The sequence below is a fragment of the Oncorhynchus kisutch genome, linkage group LG17 (genome assembly GCF_002021735.2).
Source record: "Oncorhynchus kisutch isolate 150728-3 linkage group LG17, Okis_V2, whole genome shotgun sequence".
Classification (NCBI taxonomy): Eukaryota; Metazoa; Chordata; class Actinopteri; order Salmoniformes; family Salmonidae; genus Oncorhynchus; species Oncorhynchus kisutch.
This window is the reverse complement of record NC_034190.2, coordinates 44,197,464-44,218,189: the sequence shown is the minus strand read 5'-3', so window position 1 is coordinate 44,218,189 and position 20,726 is coordinate 44,197,464. Positions and strand designations below refer to the sequence as shown.

The following is a 20,726-nucleotide window of genomic DNA, read 5'->3' as shown; positions in this document are numbered from 1 at the left end:
CCATTTTCAAGGAACCACAATGGTTAACAGTAGCCATGTGTTCTTTATCATGGTCTTTTTCTTGATTCATTTCATAGCACATCTGTACTTAATGCATCTTCCTTTATTGTGTTTTGGAGACAACGCTACTATAGTGTCTGCTCTTCACACACCTTAGAGGTAGCAGTGAGAGATCGGTAACAGGTTCATCGTTGGTGTTTGGCTCTGCACCAGAGGCCACAGGGATGACTAGCAACTTCTCCTCCCCCAGCGGGCGAAGAGACTTCTTTGAGGAGGCTTTGTTCAAGAACCTCGCAGTGGTTCTGTTTGGCCTTGTTATTAACTATATCAATGGGACCCTGTTGTACACCTTCTTCAACGTAACCTTCCACAGCAACTCCAGGTACATCCTGTACATGCAGCTGATCATCAATGACAGCATCAAGATGTCTTTCATTGTGGTCTTGCTTGTCATGTCATATGTCTGCCCTTTCCTAAATGTGTCCGTGTGTATAATTCTGATTCTAATAGAAAGCAACACTCATAAGAACGCTCCTCTGAACTTGGCAATCATGTCTATTGAACGCTTTGTAGCCATCTGTCATCCTTTACAGCACCCTCTGATCTGCACAGTGAGTAGGACCTATGCGCTCATCGCCTGTATTTGGGTTGTAGGGGCCATCCCTGGGTTCATAGATGTCATTGTTGCCTTTGTCTTAAAGCCTTTGTCATTTTTCTCTACCGGTAGGATGTGCTATCATCAGAATGTCTTTGGCTCAGTTCACAATTATAACAACAACTATGCCACCAATATCCTTTACATGTGCTTTGTGTGGATCACATTGATCTACACTTACTTTAGAGTGATGCTTTCAGCCAAAGCTGCAACCTCAGATCCAGTTTCAGTCAGAAAAGCCCAGATTACTATACTACTGCATGGGGTGCAGCTTCTACTCTGTATGCTGTCCTACATCACTCCTGTCATGGACACTACCCTCATCATCCTCTTCCCCAACTTCCGCTCCATCATACTGTTCTGCAATAACATCCTAACTAACATGTTACCCCAGCTGCTCAGCCCTCTCATCTACGGTCTACGAGATCAGAAGTTTAAGAAGCACATAAAGGGTTCTCTTCTTTGTATGAAAACCAATCCGGTGGTGAAACCTAACTGAAACCTAAAGCACTCAGGGCTTATTCAGTGGGGTAAACCAGTGCAACATGTAGAACATTGCTACTAGACATTTCTACTGCACTTACATGAATGTTGTCAGGTGCAGTGCTCCACTACCTGCAGTTGAAAGAGCCAATGGTGAAATAATGTAGTCTGAGTTTAAACGTGTGCAATTATTGCTATACTGCACACCTAAGTAATAAACCATCTGCTCTATAATCTGGTATTGCCCTTTATCGAGCACAGCAGGTAATGCTTATTGCTTACATACAGAACATTTCATTAAATTGTGTTACTGACCATTAATGTGTTACTTTTAAATGCAGCATGAGCCAAGGTGTTTCAATTGGTACCTGTACCTATCGGTTCGTTTGAATGTCTCCATCATGACGTTATTATTGGAACATTCAGAAACTATTCCCATCTCAATATGATCCCCCCTTGCCTCTAGTTTGTTTTCACCTTTGAAAGATCCCATTGGGGTATTAGGCTATTATCAACATTAACTACTTCTCCAAGGAATTACAGTCACATCACAATCCTTACCACAATTTCACACTTCAATATTCTATTGTTTTGAACTAATCATTGATCTATAACAGAAAAATTGAAGGGGATTTCATTCCACAGATCCACAACAAATGACACGTGATCCACAGGTTTAAAGCACAAAATATGACTCTTCCTTAAATTTTAACACTGGTAGAATAAACACAACCCACTGCAAACAGCATGATTTTATTTTCACATATGCACAACTGTTCAAAAGTTTGGGGTCATTAAATAGTACCCGCAAAACACCAGCCTCCACGTCAACAGTGAAGAGGTGACTACAAGATGCTGGCCTTCTAGGCAGAGTTCCTCTGTCCACTGTCTGTGTTCTTTTGCCCATCTTAATCTCTTTTTTTATTGGCCAGATATGGCTTTATCTTTGCAACTCTGCCGCGAAGACCAGCATCCCGGAGTCGCCTCTTCCAGGCCAGTCCTAAGATAAAAGACTAAAGGTAACAGACAAAATTAGCAAGCCTGTGAGCTATCTAGTGATTACCTCCTCCCTCCAACTGTACTACGAACCTGAGGCACAGCAGACATATAGTAGCCTGCCTGCTGGTAGGAGTCGATAACTGGGCTGGGCATGGTCCCAACGGTGTGTGCATTTCCCCATAGTACCTGATAGTGGTGGATGCATTCCTGTTTCATCAGTTTAAACTTCCGTTTCAGCTCCCCCTGTCGCGCAATCCTCTTCTGAGCACGGCTCGCGTACAAAACTCGACCAGGAACGAGTTCTTTCCCATTCATCTCAACTGCCTAAAAGCATTCAAAGTCGACTTAAAAAGCCCAATTTTAAATGTCATGTTCCCAATTTTCACATTATAATGACATCATGCTGGTTGATGAAGAGATGACACATAAGGGAGCAACTTCAGGGTAGTATTGGTTTCCATAGTTTACAAATCCAAGACACCCTTTCTTACATCATCAACCACACACTGAGGGTCCTGCCTGGGATACCAAGAACAGAAAGAAGCCTATACAGTGCCTTCGAAAAGTGTTCACATCAACCCCTTGATGTTTTCCACATTTTGTTACGTTACAGCCTTATTCTAAAATTGATTAAATAAAACAAAATCATCAGCAAACTACACACTATCCAATAATGTCAAAGCGAAAACAGGTTGACATTTTTGCAAATGTATTAAAAATAAAAACGGATACGATTTGGAAAGGCACACACCTGTGTATGTAAGGTCCCAGAGTTGACAGTGCATGTCAGAGCAAAAATCAAGCCATGAGGTCGAAGGAATTGTCCGTAGAGCTCAGAAATGGGATTGTGTCGAGGCTCAACTCTGGGGAATGGTACCAAAAAAGGTTCACCTTCCAACAGGACAACGACCCTAAGCACACAGCCAAGACAACACAGGAGTGACTTCGGGACATGTCTCTGAATGTCCTAGAGTGACCCAGCCAGAACCAGGACTTGAACCCGATCGAACATCTCTGGAGAGACCTGAAAATAGCTGTGCAGTAACGCTCCCCATCCACCCTGACAGTTTGAGAGGATCTGCAAAGAATGGGAGAAACTCCCCAAATACAGGTGTGCCAAGCTTGTAGTGTCATACCTACGGACAATCAATGCTGTAATCGCTGCCAAAGGTGCTTCAACAAACTACTGAGTAAAGGGTCTGAATATTTTTGTAAATGTGATAAAAGTATTTAGACAGCCACCAATTGTGCAAGTTCTCCCACTTAAAAAGATGAGAGAGGCCTGTAATTTTCATCATAGGTACACTTCAACTATGACAGAGTATTGGAGTATCACTGCAGAATGTGGTGGTAGCCATGCTGGTTAAGTGTGCCTTGAATTCTAAATAAATCACAAACAGTGTCACCAGCAAAAGCACCCCCACACCTCCTCCTCCATGCTTCACTGTGGGAACCACACATGCGGAGATCATCCGTTCACCTACTCTGCGTCTCAAAAAGACACGGGAGTTGGACCCAAAAATCTCAAATTTGGACTCAGACCAAAGGACAGATTTCATTTCCTGTAACGTTTCTCATGAGAGCCAGTTTCATCATAGCGCTTGATGGTTTTTCAAATCAAGGTTTATTTCACGTGCGCCGAATACATCAGGTGTAGACATTACAGTGAAATGATTACTTATAGGCTCTAACCAATAGTGCAAAAAATGTATTAGGTGAACAATAGGTAAGTAAAGAAATAAAACAGTAAAAAGATAGGCTATATCCAGTAGCGAGGCAATATCCAGTAGCGAGGCTATAAAAGTAGAGGCTACATACAGACACCGGGGGGGGGCACACAATGCAAATAGTCCGGGTAGCCATTTGATTACCTGTTCAGGAGTCTTATGGCTTGGCTTACCACTGCACTTGAAGAAACTTTCAAAGTTATTGAAATTTTCCAGATTGACTCACATTCATGTCTTAAAGTGATGATGGAATGTCGTTTCTCTTTGCTTATTTGAGCTGTTCTTGCCATAATATGGACTTGGTTTTTTACCAAATAGGGCTAGCTCTGTATACCACCTCTAAATTGCTACAATTACAACTAATTGGCTCAAATGCATTAACAAAAAAATAAATTCCACAAATTAACTTTTAACAAGGCACACCTGTTAATTGAAATGCATTCCAGGTGACTACCTCATGAAGCTGGTTGAGAGAATGCCAAGTGTGTGAAAAGCTGTCATCAAGGCAAAGGATCACTTCACTATTATTCTTTAATATAGAAAATAGTACAAATAAAGAAAAACCCTGAAATGAGTAGGTGTGTCCAAACTATTGACTGGTACTGTATATTTTTATCCATAATTTGAGAGCCCCGGTTGCCAAGATCATTTTAACATGTCAGACTTGAACATTCGTATATCCATTTTGGCACAGTAACCAGGTTTCCATCTAAACTTTTTATGCAAGTAAAGTACATGCTGGATAAAAAAAAAAAGGGATGACAGGCCTATAAACTTCGATAAACTTTCCAAATGTCGACAAAACTAAATACGGTAGACAAGGGGAGCTCATTTTGTGTTTGTAAATATAATAACCATTATATCGAAGTAAACTTGAGCTCCGTTTCCATTATCACTTTAAAGTCAAACTAGGTTTGGCTGGCCTTGGTGGGCTAGCTCAAATTGAGTTTCCACTGCCTCCAGAAATGACAAATTATGTCATGTTGCTAGGTAGCCATTATGTGACTGCAGCCGGCTTCTCTAATGATGCTAGCTAGCATGTTGAAGAATTGTATTCACCCTCACGATGCTGTAACTAACATTACAGCAGGGTGCCAGCCAGACAGTTCCAGCAAGAGCCATGTATTTAGCTTGCTGACGTTGGCTATCTAGCTAAACGGTTAGCGTCTTCACTAGCATTACAAGCTAGCTAGCTTAACCTTGCTTGCCATGGAGTTGATTATCAGCTAGCAAGCTAACCAGACGACAGGTGTGATATGATGTACCTAGCTAGCTTTCAATTTGACCTGGACAGCTAAAATTCCTGCTAGTTAATGTTAGGTAGCTAGCATTTGAGGGCTGACTGTTCTCACGAAAAAATGGTGTAGTGCAAAAATGAACCAACAGCTATGGTGGTAATTTGTGTAATGTGGGATTAACGCAGTACTGCTTGTCCATGTGCTAGCTAACAGCAACAAGCCCAGACGAGCTGTGATCAACATGGTGGTTGCATAGTAACAGCGTATTTATTTTTTATTTAACTAGGCAATTCAGTTAAGAACAAATTCTTATTTACAATGACAGCCTACCAAAAGGCAAAAGGCCTCCTGCGGGGACGGGGGCTGGGATTAAAAATAAAAACATTAAATAAAATATAGGACAAAACAGACATCACGACAAGAGAGACAACACTACATAAAGAGAGACCGAAGACACCAACATAGAGTTTGGTATCAACACAACATGACACCAACATTGTAGCAACACAACATGGTATCAGCACAAAACAGGGTACAAACATTATTGGGCACAGACAACAGCACAAGTGGCAAGAAGGTAGAGACAACAATACATCACGCAAAGCAGCATTGGTGGCAAATCTGATGGCCGAATGGTAAAGCACATCTAGCCCCTCGAGAGCACCCTTACCTGCGATCTATAAATTACGTCTCCATAATCTAGCATGGGTAGGATGGGATAGTTTGGCAGCTGGGGTGAAAGAGGAGCGATTACGATAGAGGAAACCAAGTCTAGATTTAACTTTAGCCTGCAGCTTTGATATGTGCTGAGAGAACAGTGTACCGTCTAGCCATACTAGCAAGTACTTGTATGAGATGACTGACTACCTCAAGCTCTAAAGCCTCAGAAGAAGTAAACACATCTGTGGGGAGAGGGGCATTCTTCTTACCAAACCACATGACCTTTATTTTGGAGGTGTTCAGGACAAGGTTAACGGCAGAGAAAGCTTGTTGGAAACTAAGAAAGCTTTGTTGTAGAGAGTTTAACACAAAATCCAAGGAGAGGCCAACTGGGTGTAACACTATCATCTGCATATAAATAGATGAGAGCTTCCTACTGCCTGAGCTATGTTGTTGATGTAAATTGAGAAGAGCGTGGGGCCTAGGATTGAGCCTTGGGGTACACCCTTGGTGACAGGCAGTGGCTGAGACAGCAGATGTTCTGACTTTATACACTGCACTCTTTCAGAGGGGTAGTTAGGTAGGGCAATGGTGACATCATTGAGGACCTTTAAGGTTGCAGTGACACATCCGTAACCTGAGCGGAAACCAGATTGCATACCAGAGAGAAAACTATAGACATCAAGAAAGCCAGTCAGTTAGTTGATTATTGACAACTTTTTCCAACATGTTTGATAATAGGGGCAAAATAAAAATAGGCCTATAACAGATAGGATCAGCTTGATCTCCCCCTTTAATAAATAAAGGACTAACCGTGGCTGCCTTCCAAGCAATGGGAATCTCCCCAGAGAGAAGACAGGTTAAAGACAGGTTAAAAAGGTCAGGGATAGGCTTAGCGATGATAGGGACAGCAACCTTAAAGAAGGGTCTAAACCATCTGACCCAGATGTTTTTTTGGGGTCAAGTTCAAGGAGCTCCTTTAGCACCTTGGACTCAGTGACCGCCTGCAGGGAGAAACTTTGTAGCGGGGCAGGGGAAAAAGAGGGAGCTGTCACCTTTGGCACCAGTTGTGAAACTGGGCTGCACTGGTTTTCCATCAACCCAGTTCGAATTTCAGAATTCCATTTGAGCCAGCTCAAACTTGGCCCTAATTTTAAATGCCAATGGAAACAAGGCTTTGGAGTCACACTATGGCATGTTGTGTGGTCCTCCCACTACAACTCTTCAGGAAAACGAGCTGTTTATTATGCTACAGATAAATAAGGGCTAATAAATTATGAACTTCCCAGGGTGCTGAAAGTGCAAGGGGATTTGCTTGATGCTCCTTTCCAATAAAAATCAAAGATCTTATTCTGGTGACATGATCATCGATGCTTGGTACGCAGTGAGTTAAATTAACTACAACGTTCATAGTTTAAACAGATTGCAGATTTCTAGCAGGTAACATTCAAACGATTTGGCCATTTGTTTGAAATACAACTTGTTTGCTTAGCTACATGGCTTGCTAGCTAGCTAGCTAGCTATTTAGCAACTTCCATAGATAGCTAGTTAGCTAACGTTAGGCTAATGTCAGCTAGCTAGGTACGGTCACTAGCCAAGTTGGCGGACTCGTGATTGCCATCAATTCCAGCTTCACTAATGAAATCAAAATAAATTCCAGAAAATAGCATTTATAAATCTATATTATTGGAGAATGACTGACTGTTAGAGGAATTTTGATTCCTATATGTTCATTAACCAATTCATTTAAAACACTTGTTTCTAAGAATTTGTAAGATCCTTATTTGCATAAAATGGACAGAGACCAGCCTTAAAAGTAATCAGTAGCATTTATTTCCGAGAGCTCTGCTCTTAATCACATGTTCATTAGGCTTTATATCACACATAGCGTCATAGCTTTTAATATGTCCCTCCTCTTCTTGGACATTGTCTCTCTTCCTCTTGGACAATGACTTAGCTACTTTTCAATGCAATTCCAACACACACATATTGTTTATCTTATGTTACCATATGTTACGCAATCTATTGCATGTCCTACGGTTTTCCCCCTCCCTGGATGGGGACCAGACCTGTTGTTAGTTTCACTGTGGTCACAAGTTGTCTGTTAACACTTCTTCTTAGTCTATGTACAAACATCTTACTCTTCAGACAGCATAGAATTCTGTTAATTAATGTTAGTTATAATTCCACATAAAATGTATACACTATTTAGTCATTATTGTTAAAAATCCAAATATTCAAATGCCCAAGGTGGAAACAGAGCGCAGTCAGATTACTTAATTTACAAAGTGCTGGCCTATAAAAGTAGGTTTTTTTGGTCATTAAACTACAGTAGGGAACGCCTTTGTGTGTCAAAAAGCTACACGTCATAGAACACTATTTGACGCTTCAAATAAGCTTTTAAATTTGACACGTCAAGTGTTAAGGGTTGCGTTAATCAAATCTCGTATCAGGATAAATATGACAATGAGTCACCGATTGTATACTATGTACTTTTTATTAGCTAAGCAATAAGTGGTAAATGCAATTTTCGTATATACGGGCTCTCTGTCACACCTTGCAGGGCAAACAGAGAACTGACTCGTTTCTGACAAAATTATAATATACTCTTTGACAGAAGTAGTTCCTGCTTCCGAGCCGGCCTGTCAGAGTAGAGACTGGGCGTGGTTTAAACTCACTCAGCCTATCGTTGATTGTTGGCGCCCGAGCTGGTCCCACCCCCTAGGCGCTTCAGCGGTCAGTCATTGTAGTTGTGTAGAATATCTATATATATTTTTTTTCACCTTTATTTAACCAGGTAGGCTAGTTGAGAACAAGTTCTCATTTGCAACTCCGACCTGGCCAAGATAAAGCATAGCAGTGTGAACAGACAACACAGAGTTACACATGGAGTAAACAATTAACAAGTCAATAACACAGTAGAAAAAAAAGTCTATATACATTGTGTGCAAAAGGCATGAGGAGGTAGGTGAATGATTACAATTTTGCAGATTAACACTGGAGTGATAAATGATCAGATGGTCATGTACAGGTAGAGATATTGGTGTGCAAAAGAGCAGAAAAGTAAATAAATTAAAACAGTATGGGGATGAGGTAGGTAAAAATGGGTGGGCTATTTACCGATAGACTATGTACAGCTGCAGCGCTCATGCTCGATACAGTTATCAGGCACCTGTTATCTAACAAAAGACCGTTTGTACCCTACACTACGTTCTGTATGTGTCCGTTACGTTATTCTGTATTTTTCCATCACGAGAAAGGCCCATGGCCCTGAAACTGTTAACAATGTCTCAAGTCAGCTATGTTGCATAACACATATATCCACACAAGCCAACAGCAAATAATATTCCACCACATATGATATGGTAACGGGCTATAGTGTATAACACAGAACCTCACACAAGTAACACAGTTCTATTATAGAATTTTGTGTGTGCTGGATTTGTGTTAGCAAAGCACCACTATCAGTAGCACCGTCAAAGCTGCACTAAAAAAGTCTGCGAACACCCACAGTCCACGAACGATGCTTAAGTGGCTGCTTATGGTTTTAGCTATGGGCAACAGGAATAAGTAGATGGCTAGCTAGTTATTTTTCATAAACTTAAATTCAGCTCCAATAGGCGAACAACAAGTGGCTACCTAGCTAATACTTACGATTCCTACATCATTGTTTGGAATATTGTAAATGACTGCAGTTTCAGGCTGGTTGCATTGACGCTAGCTAGGTACCAAGCTAAAGCTAGCTAGCTACTCTAGAAGTTGCTAATAACATCTGTATCAAAAATATTTCATTTTTTAAAATCTTATTCCAATGGCACACACAAACGTTTTCCCATCTGGTCTAACAAGTAATACCTTATTACCAAATCGGTATTGTAAACACACCGTTTGCCTGTGTTGTTCGCAGACTTTTTTAGTACAGCTTTGAGTGGTTGTGCTTTGCTAACACATCCAGCACATAACATTCTATAATAGAACTGTGACTTGACGTGTCAAATTTAAAAGCTTACTGACTCCTTAAATAGTGTTCTTTGACGTGTATCTTTTTTGACACTCAAAGACCCCAACGGCGTTCCCTTGTGAAACACCAACCTTGTCACTCCGTAGCCATGACAAACTATGTCGACGCGGCCCGAATAAATCTTCTGCGTGAAAAAGTAGTCCCGTACATTGAAAAGATACATTCTGGGATTCGAAAAAACAGAAAACTGGGTCCCAGACACTTTTGTTAAAACAAATGAGTCCTGGTGTATACATCACTGCAGCCTCGTCTCATATACTAGACGTAGCGTAAACGTAAATTCGTTATACTAAATTAGAATATGTTTGGTACTGTATGGTTACATAAGACATATGGTTACTTTAGGCAAAAAAAGAAAAGTAGGGTGGATGGGTGGGTGTATAAAAGGTTGAGAGTTTGAATCTCATTATTTTAGCTAATTAGCAACTTTTCAACTACACTTAACAAAAATATAAATGCAACATGTAAAGTGTTGGTCCCATGTTTCATCAGCTGAAATAAAAGATCCCAGACATTTTCAAAAAAGCTTATTTATCTTTGTTTACATCCCTGTTAGTGAGCATTTCTCCTTTGCCAAGATAGTCCATCCAGTTGACATGTGTGGCATATCAAGAAGCTGATTAAACAGCATGATTATTACACAGGTGCACCTTGTGCTGGGGGCAATAAAAGGCCACTCTAAAATGTGGTTTTGTCCCACAACACAATGCCACAGATGTCTCAAGTTTTAACGGAGCATGCAAATGGCATGCTGACTGCAGGAATGTCCACCAGAGCTATTGCCAGAAAATGTCACCTCATGTCTCAGCATGATAATGCGTGGGCGGCCCCATGTCGCAAGGATCTATGCACAATTCCTGGAAGCTGAAAATGTCCCAATTCTTCCATTGCCTGCATGGACATGTCACCCATTGAGCATGTTTGGGATGCTCTGGATTGATGTGTACTACAGCATGTTCCAGTTCCCGCCAATATCCAGCAACTTTACACAGCCATTGAAGAAGAGTGGGACAACATTCCACAGGCCACAATTAACAGCCTCATCAACTCTATGCAAAGGAGATTTGTAGTGCTGCATGGGGCAATTGGTGGTCACACCAGATACTGACTGGTTTTCTGATCCGTGCCCCTACCTAAGGTATCTGTGACCAACAGATTCATACAGTATCTGTATTCCCAGTCATGTGAAATCCATAGATTAGAGCCTAATGTATTTATTTAAATTGACTGATTTCCTTATATGAACTGTAACTTAGTAAAATATTTGAAATTGTTGCATGTTGCGTTTATATTTGTGTTCAGTATACTTACTACTTTTTAGCTACTTTGCAACTACTTATATAATCTAACCCTTGCCCTTATTAATGTAACTCCTAAATTTAACCCTAACCCCTAGCCTAGCTAACGTTAGCCAGCTTGCTAGAATTCATAACATATCATACGAAATGGGTACATGCCATATGAAATATAGTCTATTTACTATATGTTATCTAGAATTGACATACAGAATAATACGAAATGCTCACAGACCAGGTTGATAATTGGCAAAAACCAATGATTGTACAATAATGTACTTTGTAAATACTGTTGAATAATAAAGATGACGACATTCTGCCTTTAAAATAAATCTTAAACAACCTTATTTCACTTGGACTTTGACAGTTTACAAATGATTACCTAAGTGAAACTGGGATGTTTTTTGCAAGAAATATTTAATCTATAACCTGTTTTCCCAATTTCATTAATAGCTACTTTTAGCTATTCTAACTTTTGACAACCATGTGCCACTGTGAAAATAGACTGTCTCAAGCTAGGTTTCCACCCAGTTGGCAACAGATTTTCATAACAATATTATTTTTTTAAACAAATACAATGTGCATTTTCCCCAGATGTTTCCATCAAATTGACATGCGTGATGACGTAGTACACAAAAACAACTTGACTGTTAAATTACCATGTACCAAATAAAGACTAAAAGGTGAATGGGTTTCCATCGAATGATTAACTTCACTGATGACTGTCACAAAACATTTTCAGCTATATTGTGTTCTGGCGCGTGTGCTCTAAATAACAGCTTGCAGATACAGTGCAAGTAGGATAGCCTATACTACATGAAATTTGCATTTGTCAAAAGGCAGCCAAGCATCAACCATCATCTTTCCTGGGTCAGTGGGAGTACCACACAACATATTGTGAGACTGCAAATTCACTTCGATATAATGCTTTTGTCGATATTAATGTATAAAAGCATTTCCATCCACATCTCGTACAATCAATTTTACCGACACAAAATGAGCCCTCCTTGTCTAGCATATTTTGTTTTGTCGACATTTGGAAAGTTTACAGACAAATCAGCTGTTTCCATCAGGCCTGTCATTAAAACCAATTCTCCAACATGTACTTTAAATCACATGAAAAGGTTTGATAGAAACCTGGTTATAGGAGCACATTTGTCAAGAAAGAATACTGGTCAGTAAAAACAAAGCAAGATAGCCTGTTCCACATTTTATTTATTCAGATAAAGATGAGAATTGACTCTAAGAAAGCAGACTGGCCGCTATATGTAGATGAGGGTCTTACTCTATGTGGGATGTAATGGTTGTGTTGATATTGTGAATTTGTGACACTGCTTCTTACTTGGGTTGTGGTATGGGTTGGGTCTCCAATCTGCTGCTTCACAATAAATTGTACAGCAATGGCTTCAGAGGCTTATGTTCAAAGCAGTGGAGTTTAGGGGCATGAGAGCAAATTATGACATACCTTACAAACCATAGAACAAACATAACAAATATGTTGAGATTCTAAGAGAGAATAGAAGACGGTCTAAGCTTAATTTCAACTTCTTGGCAGTCAAACAAGCGACATGAACAGTCTTCCATTTTGAAGTGTCTAATAGGAAACCAGGCACAGAAACATTAGAGAAAACAACCACTTTAAGAGGAATATTTTGCAAGCAGGGTTGAGTGTGATAAGACATTTTCAAAAAAAACTTTCAGTTACTTTAGGTTTTTAAGAAAGATAGTCAATCTTGCAAAATAAATGGAACATTTAAGCACATACAATTTTCATTGTATTGAGTTCAAGCAGCGCTTGATCTTGAACAGTGAGTTATACCATTAGGACAATAATCCACTTTGTTCAAAAAGAGTTCTGCCTTTCATAAAGCCTAATACAATTCTGGTGGAATGTCTTATAATGGGGAAATCTAACATGGCGAAGTAAGGGGTCCCTTAATCAAACCTTGAAATTGTGAAAGTGATTATAGAGCAAAACGCCCAGATGCCAGTGTCACAATACAACCTGCCTCCTTTCTGTATGAGCACACAGCAGAATTGCACTGTTAGTTAAATACAGGATTGTACTGTCTGAATTTTAAAAGCAATAGTGATGTGGGGAAGAAAATATAACACTTAGCATCACAGTATTGGTGAAAATTAACTGCCAGTTTAATAACCATACGTTAAATCTGCAATACCATGACAAATCACAAAAAAAATGACCGTAACAAAATATGCACAACCAGCTAGGTGGAACAAAGGAATTAAGGACGATTAGAATTAACAACGCCCGCCCCCAACACAGTCAGTCATTCACACACCCAATTTAGCGCACACACACACAAAAAACAACAACTAAATAACAGCAACATGGACTCGCTACTCAATACAACCACATTATTTTCACAAACAAAATGACAACCTGGACATTACCCTGTCGCCTCAGTGACCTGAGAGGGATAAACTAGTTGGTCAGGAACAATTCCGGCTGCTTGTCATACAGAGGGGGGAGGGGTTGATGGAGTGGAGGTGGATGTTTATAAGCTGTTTGTGTTTAAGAGTGTAGGTAGATTAACAGTGCAATTCCATTAGTTTTCCCCTTCTCCGGTCTCTCCCTCATCTCCCTGGTTTTCCGATGTCCACAGCTGCAAAAAAAAAAGAAAAGGTTTGTTACATTATACTCCCCCAAACTGAATTTGGTGTCTTCTACACAACACCATAGAAATGAACAAAACATATGCATGTAACTGGAAGCATCAATGGGTTGACTTGAAGAAATTACAATAAGAGGAATTGGTGTCAAGCCATTTAATAATTATACAAAAAAAGAAGAAAGAAAAGACTTACAGTCAGGTTGTCCCTTAGTAGTTGCATGATCAAAGTACTGTCTTTGTAGGAATCCTCATTTAAGGTGTCGAGTTCAGCGATTGCTTCATCAAATGCCTGTAAAGAAGAAATTACACTAAGAATAGAATGCTAAATTGCCACCAGTTATTCCAGTACACAGCTATCCCTTTGCTATACAAATGCATTAAGTTATTGTCACGCCAGTAATTTGTTAAAATAGTGGTATGCTGAAATAACTGCAGGATGGGCACAATTTTAGATCCAATTTCATGTTTGCAAACTGAGCCAAAGTGCCTTCTTACAAATGCAGAAACTGGCAAGATAGGACATGTCACAATGGCTCTGCATTCTTTGAGTGAAGCACTTTTTTATTGTCTTGGGGGTGAAAGCTGAGGCGGCATGATTTGGCACTTGAAGTCGCTCTCTCACCGTCTTGGCCAAGGTGCAGGCCTTCTCAGGGTTGTTGAGGATTTCATAGTAAAAGACAGAGAAGTTGAGGGCCAGGCCGAGCCTGATGGGGTGTGTTGGCTGCATCTCCTTCTTGCTGATGTCGAAAGCATCCTGGTATGCCTGCTGGGAATTATCCACTGTGGCTTTAAAGGCAACAAGAAGGGAGAGGATGAATTTGAGCACTTAGTGTGTAGCAGTACAATTCATCACATCTTTAGGGAATATTTTAACATATTCCTCTATCCAGACATCTGATCCATTAGAAGTCATTATGTGATTTGGTGTATTTCATACAACTAAATAAACTCTGTCTTGTTTACTTACTCTTTTTTGCATCCCCAGCTGCTACCTCAGACAGGTATCTATAATAATCGCCTTTCATTTTCAGGTAGAACACCTTGCTCTCAGCTGCAGTGGCATTGGCAATCAGGTACTTGTCAAGAAGTCCCTGAAAGACAAAAATGATTGAAATCAGCATACCTACCTAGAGAGAAATTTAAAAGTTATATTTCAGAGGGTGGACCACAACAGTTCTTACCAGCACATCGTTGCAGATGTCCTGCAGCTCGGTTTCAATCTTCTCCCGGTACTCCTTGGCCATGGCTTGCTTCTTCTCATTGCCCTCTGTCTTTTGCTCAATGCTGGAGATGACCCGCCAGGATGAGCGGCGTGCCCCCACAACGTTCTTGTAGGCCACTGACAGCAGGTTGCGCTCCTCATTGGAGAGCTCCCCACCCTGCTCCGTCACAGACTTCATGGCCCCAGCCATATCATCATAGCGCTCAGCCTGCTCAGCGAGCTTGGCCTTTTGTACCAGGTCGTTCTTGTCCATTTTTCAGTCTGTGAGAAGAAAAAAAAAGAGTGCAGAATGTTAGGAGTGTATCAAAATAGTCTGGTGGGACTTTTTCTCATATCTGTGCAGATGAAGGAAAGGACTATTGATATTAGATATACCTATAGCACCATACATATGACTAGTCAATTACAGAATTTATTCAAACTGCTGAGAGGTGACACAGGGCGGTAGGTTAATCTAACTGATTAATGTTCATGTTCCTTCTCTTGGTTTTTTAGATAGATTAGGCCATTCTTATGAATTAAATGTCTAGGGGACTCTGATATTGCCTACTTTCGTATTACCAGGACTAAGGCCATTTGAAATATAGATAAATAAGTGATTTCAGTGATTTGCGCCATGATTATGCAATTTTCTATGAATTTTAATGATTGCAATTGAATGTTAGCTAAATCAGGTAGCTATGTAGAACTACACTTAGCCTTAATGTTTTACTGGTGCATGGCCGCCATTGTAAGAGTTCCATACAACTAGGCATGGTGGTGTGTTCATGTCCTGAATGTGTTCTTGCACGCAAGCTTGTACTAGATAGTAGTGGCAGTAATGCGTAGTGGGGCCGTAGGGCGGCACCACTCACTACATAACTTGTAAGACTACATGCATAAAATTGCTAACCAGGGATGTATATTAATGGGTCAATCATTTCATCAATTTAGCAAGCTACCTTTACATATCGTTGAGTTATCTAGAAGCTAGTTAACTTTACTACTGCTATCCAATTCTGACAGAACAATCAATCGACATTAATAACCTTTCGATGTGTCTTCACCCGCCCCTAGCTAGCTACCCCGTTTGAAATCAATAACTATAGTAGCTCATTTCAATAAATAAATATATAGGACGGTTAATGTCGATTCGTGTATATATTAACTACCCAACCTCTTTAGTGGGGCATATGTTATGTATATTGTTTTGCCATTAGCGTTAACGTGTTGGTTATTACTAGCTAACGTTAGCCAATTTAATGCGATATTAAAACAACGATGGTTGAATGGCGGGGCATTTGCTAGCTAGTTAACGTTGCGGTAAGAGGCTTGATGTAACTCACTTTAACTCGCAAACGGTAACGTTGGTTACTATCCTTGTCAAACGATATAATTTAAAGTAGTTGACTAGCTGGCTTAGACATATGTGTTATTGAATCAAAACAATTATCCGGCTAACGTTGCGGGTCAGCCGCAAAGGCCTGTGTTCTGCCTGTTAGACGCTAGCTATAGATGCTAGTCGACAGCTAGCTGCAGCACACCACTTCAGAACAGTGGAGGTCGGTCAAATGGCTAGGAGTAGCTAGCTAGCTGTAAAATACGATGTCTGCGGTTATCGACTTTTCGCATGTCCATTTCAGTAGGAATAGGTCAATGGTTATTTTCCACTACGATTTAGGTCATGTTACCCGCTTTATCAGTTATAGCTGATAAGTTAGCTAACCATTTTCATTTCGCGTACATGGCCTAGCTAGCTAGTTTGGCAGGAGCTCAGTTAGCTTACTAGCCACCTAGAAAACAAGTCCTTGTTCAGCACACTTCACCGAGGAGCGTTGAATAATTAAAGTTAGCGAGCTAGCATGATGGCTAACGAATATAATTACACCGAAACGGATATACTGTGTAATATTGAACACACGAAATAAAAACATAAGACAAAAATGAACTTTTCTCGGGTCCCGAGTATGCAAACTCACAATTTTTACGGCTCTAATTCCTGCTTTTTCTCTGGACAATGCAGCCTCCGTCCTCCGTCTCTCTCCTCGAATCGTTCAGGGCAGTACCACTTCCGCTACATTGACACTTCTGTTTCCTTTAGCTAGCTAACGTTAGCTTCATGTCAACAAAATACTTCACGCTATTTATATTCAGCTACCTCAACCCCTTATTTAAAAAAGGACAATGCAGTGTGTTTTGGCTAGTAAGAGGAACAGCTACACATACAGTATCTTCAAATTAGCACTGATTGCAATGCATGTTGGATGCACCTGAACATATGAAGCAATTATATTTCCCTATTACTAATATAGTTGGAGGACAAATCTCATCACAGCGTTAAAATATTGTTGAAGATAGCGTGAAAAACAAATGCACTTGGGCAGTGTTTTAAGATATGCAAAGTTCAGGTGTGTACTTGCACTATAGATGGGCTTTGCTTTCAAAATCCTATCTACTGGAATACTTTTTCTCTACTCAATGCAACGTGCAGTTGACGATCAGGACATTTTACAGTGAGTATGTTGAGCCAGAATGAGCCAACATGACTCAAAGCTAAATAGACATGCTTTGGAATGAAGATGAGCAGAGAGAGTAGTGTTCGGTATCTTACAATGACTTCCTTTCAAACAATACAGTTGACTCATACATATGTACATTGCATTAATGCAGTGCTGTTCATCATTTTTTTTTGGTTTTGTGCATGCATTCACATGCCCCAAGTCATTGCATGTATCAGGGGTCCATAATGCCCAACTTCCATTCATATACATTATGAAGAAAGTAATGAATCACCCTTCCCCTTCCTTACCTCCAAAAAACACACATCTAGTCATTGAAAATATATTGGATTTATTACACAATAAGTGGGTCGTTCCCACGAAATGGGTTCCTTTTCCGTCTCTTTGATATTTCAAGTAGAAATCGTGCACCAATATTGCATTTTAAAACCTTGTTATATGAAGTGCTCTTTAATTTAGACAACACGGAGAATTCAATAAATCTCATTTTTAATATGAATAAAGACTTGCTGAAGTGCCAAAATTCAGCATTTTGATATGTCGCTCCATCAACTCTGTGTCACCTCTTAACCCCAAAATGTCTCCAAGTGTCACACCTACTCCCTCTCCAATGCTTGACGTCAGCGGTGTATTAACCACCGGTCTTGGTACCATCATTAAGCACACCTGCTCCCCATCGTTATTTAGCCCTCAGTACCTCAGTCAGTATTGGTTTTGTACTTTATTTTAAGGTCAACCCTGTTACGTGAACTGAATGCTTGCTTTAATATGGTGAAATGGTTCCTTTTTAAATGATTTTTTTTAAAGAAACATTGGACATCTAATAGTGAAATGCTTGTAAGCTTTTTGCTACACCTGCGATAATATTTGCTAAATGTATGTATGTGACCAATACAATTTGATTTTTAATCATAGTAAAATCATGGGAGCTGGTTCTACTATATTTGGCCATTTTCTGGTGTTTTGTGGAAGAACACTGAGCAGGTCAAGCATAACATGTCAACCCTGTTACCCATAGATAGGCTAGAACTGTTTTAATAATTTTTCATTTTTTGTGAAGCTTGCCACTCCCTGTTGCACACAAGCTTCCTGTCACAAGGGGATTTATGGCTGATTTTGTTGAATGTGCTCCTATCCGGTGTCCTTTTTCTATCCCCACGGTCTGCATTCCATTCACCTCTTTAACGCATCTATTCCCATTTTCTTTGTTGTTGTCAGGGTTTTGTGTGAGTTTGTTTTATATATTACAAAAAGGTCCATTTGTATTTGTCATTAGTAGTTAAAAAAGCTGAATACTCAATGTTGGAATGTATGCTTTAGTAACAAGTCAGTTGCTCTCACCTCTTCAGCAAGCACCTTGACTTCAGTCTCTATGTGCGAGACTCCTACAAGATTTCAGAAGGCCATGCATTCCATACTGACAGGCAGAACACACCTGCTTTTACACCTGATATCCACATCAAATACTGTAAAACAAAACAAATCCAACATGTTTTAACATCCTCTCACATGTGACAATAACATAAAGGAGGTGAAGTAAACTGGCATGATCAAGAGATGAAAGCATGCTACTGTAAGTCCATGGATAAAATGGTGGACGAAGCACCCGATCTGAAGATTTCACAGACTGGTGAAGCATCAGAGCAATACTGGCCCCTCCTGCGGTCAACACACCCAATGATGATAGGGCCAGCCTCTTTCCTCTGGACAGACTGGCAAATGACATGTTGCTTGCCTGTGGAAAAGGTGAACAAAAATCCAGATGCATCAAAGTGGGACCGAGAAACTGGAAAACAGCTTCTATCTCAAGGCCATCAGACTGTTAAATAGCCATCACCAGCGCCTTAGAGGTTTCTGCCCTATATACATAGACTTGAAATCACCAGGCACTTTAATAATAGAACACGAGTCACTTTAATAATGTTTACATATTTTGCATTACTCATCTCATATGTATATACTCTATTCTATTCTACTGTATTTTAGTCTATGCTGCTCCGACATTCTTTGTCCAAATATTTACACTACCGTTCAAAAGTTTGGGGTCACTTAAAAATGTCCATGTTTTTGAAAGAAAAGCAATTTTTTGTCCATTGAAATAACATAATTTATCAGAAATACATTGTGGACACTGTTAATGTTGTAAATTACTATTGTAGCTGGAAACGGCAGATTTTTTATGGAATATCTACAGAGGGGTAGAGGCCGATTATCAGCAACCATCACTCCTGTGTTCCAATGGAACGTTGTGTTAGCTAATACAAGTTGATCATTTTAAAAGGCTAATTAATCATTAGAAAACCCTTTTGCAATCATGTTAGCACTGCTGAAAACTATTGTCCTGATTAAAGAAGCAATAAAACTGGTCTTCTTTAGACTAGTTGAGTATCTGAACTATGAAGGCTATTTCTTGCGAGAAATTCCCAAGAAACTGAAGATCTCGTACAACGCTGTGTACTACTCCCTTCACAGAACAGTGCAACCTGGCTCTAACCAGAATAGAAAGAAGAGTGGGAGGCCCCGGTGCACAACTGAGCAAGAGGACAAGTACATTAGAGTGTCTAGTTTGAGAAACAGACACCTCACAAATCCTCAACTGGCAGCGTAATTAATTAGTACCCACAAAACACCAGTCTCAACGTCAACAGTAAAGAGGCCACTCCGAGATGCTGGCCTTCTAGGCAGAGATCCTCTGTCCAGTGTCTGTGTTCTTTTCCCCATCTTAATCTTTTCTTTTTCTTGGCCAGTCTGAGATATGGCTTTTTCTTTGCAACTCTGCTGCGAAAGCCAGCAATTGACGACCTACACCGGCCCAACCTGGACGACACTGGGCCAATTGTGCGCTGCCCTATGGGACTCCCAATCACGGCTGGATGTGATGCAGCTTGGATTTGAACCAAGTACTGTAGTGACACCTCTTGCACTGAGATGCAGTGCCTTAGACCGCTCGGGAGCCAAATGTCCCTAATGTTTGATAGTCCCGTTTTCAGTTAGTTAGGGGAAGATTCTATCAATGTTAGCAAAAACCTTCTCAGAACCTTTTTAGCATGTTGAGGTGTGAAAGTTAGTAGAACATTACCTTAATGTCAAGCAGTACTTTAATGTTCTTGACACGTGCCTTCAGAAAGTATTCATGACTTATTCCACATTTTGTTGTGTTACAGCCTGAAATTCAAAATTGATTAAATATGTTTTTCTCTCTTACCCATTTACACACAATACCCATAATGACAAAGAGAAAACATGTTTTAGACATTTTAGCACATTTCTTGAAAATGAAATACAGAAATAT

General features: G+C 40.1%; 2 protein-coding genes across 3 annotated transcripts; one reads left to right on the top strand and one right to left on the bottom strand.

The window, feature by feature from the left end:
* Positions 1-85: 85 nt before the first annotated feature.
* On the top strand, positions 86-1,281 carry or90j1 (odorant receptor, family 90, subfamily J, member 1). The gene has a single exon (XM_020504770.2). The coding sequence runs from the start codon at positions 225-227 to the stop codon at positions 1,152-1,154; it is 930 nt and encodes a 309-aa protein (XP_020360359.1). The 5' UTR covers positions 86-224; the 3' UTR covers positions 1,155-1,281.
* A 10,994-nt stretch (positions 1,282-12,275) lies between these two features.
* Positions 12,276-17,249, bottom strand: LOC109907728 (14-3-3 protein beta/alpha-2-like). 2 transcript variants are annotated; one of them, XM_020505889.2, is made up of 6 exons: positions 16,895-17,182; positions 14,896-15,197; positions 14,682-14,805; positions 14,337-14,500; positions 13,908-14,003; positions 12,276-13,705 (listed from the first exon to the last, which is right to left on the bottom strand). In XM_020505889.2, the coding sequence occupies exons 2-6, from the start codon at positions 15,187-15,189 to the stop codon at positions 13,649-13,651; spliced, it is 735 nt and encodes a 244-aa protein (XP_020361478.1). In that variant the 5' UTR covers positions 15,190-15,197; positions 16,895-17,182; the 3' UTR covers positions 12,276-13,648. The 2 variants fall into 2 exon arrangements, 1 of the variants encoding a protein (XP_020361478.1); XR_004203642.1 differs by having other exon boundaries at positions 13,908-14,500; positions 16,895-17,249.
* Positions 17,250-20,726: the final 3,477 nt, after the last annotated feature.

Bases quoted from the DNA above. Each gene is read 5' to 3' on its own strand.
- or90j1 (XM_020504770.2), top strand. From the start codon at position 225: ATGACTAGCAACTTCTCCTCCCCCAGCGGGCGAAGAGACTTCTTTGAG.
- LOC109907728 (XM_020505889.2), bottom strand. From the start codon at position 15,189: ATGGACAAGAACGACCTGGTACAAAAGGCCAAGCTCGCTGAGCAGGCT. The intron at 14,501-14,681 runs GTAAGTAAACAA...TTGCCTTTAAAG, and splicing joins AGCTGGGGATGCAAAAAAGA to CCACAGTGGATAATTCCCAG. The intron at 13,706-13,907 runs GTAAGTCTTTTC...TTTTTTTTGCAG, and splicing joins TACTAAGGGACAACCTGACT to CTGTGGACATCGGAAAACCA.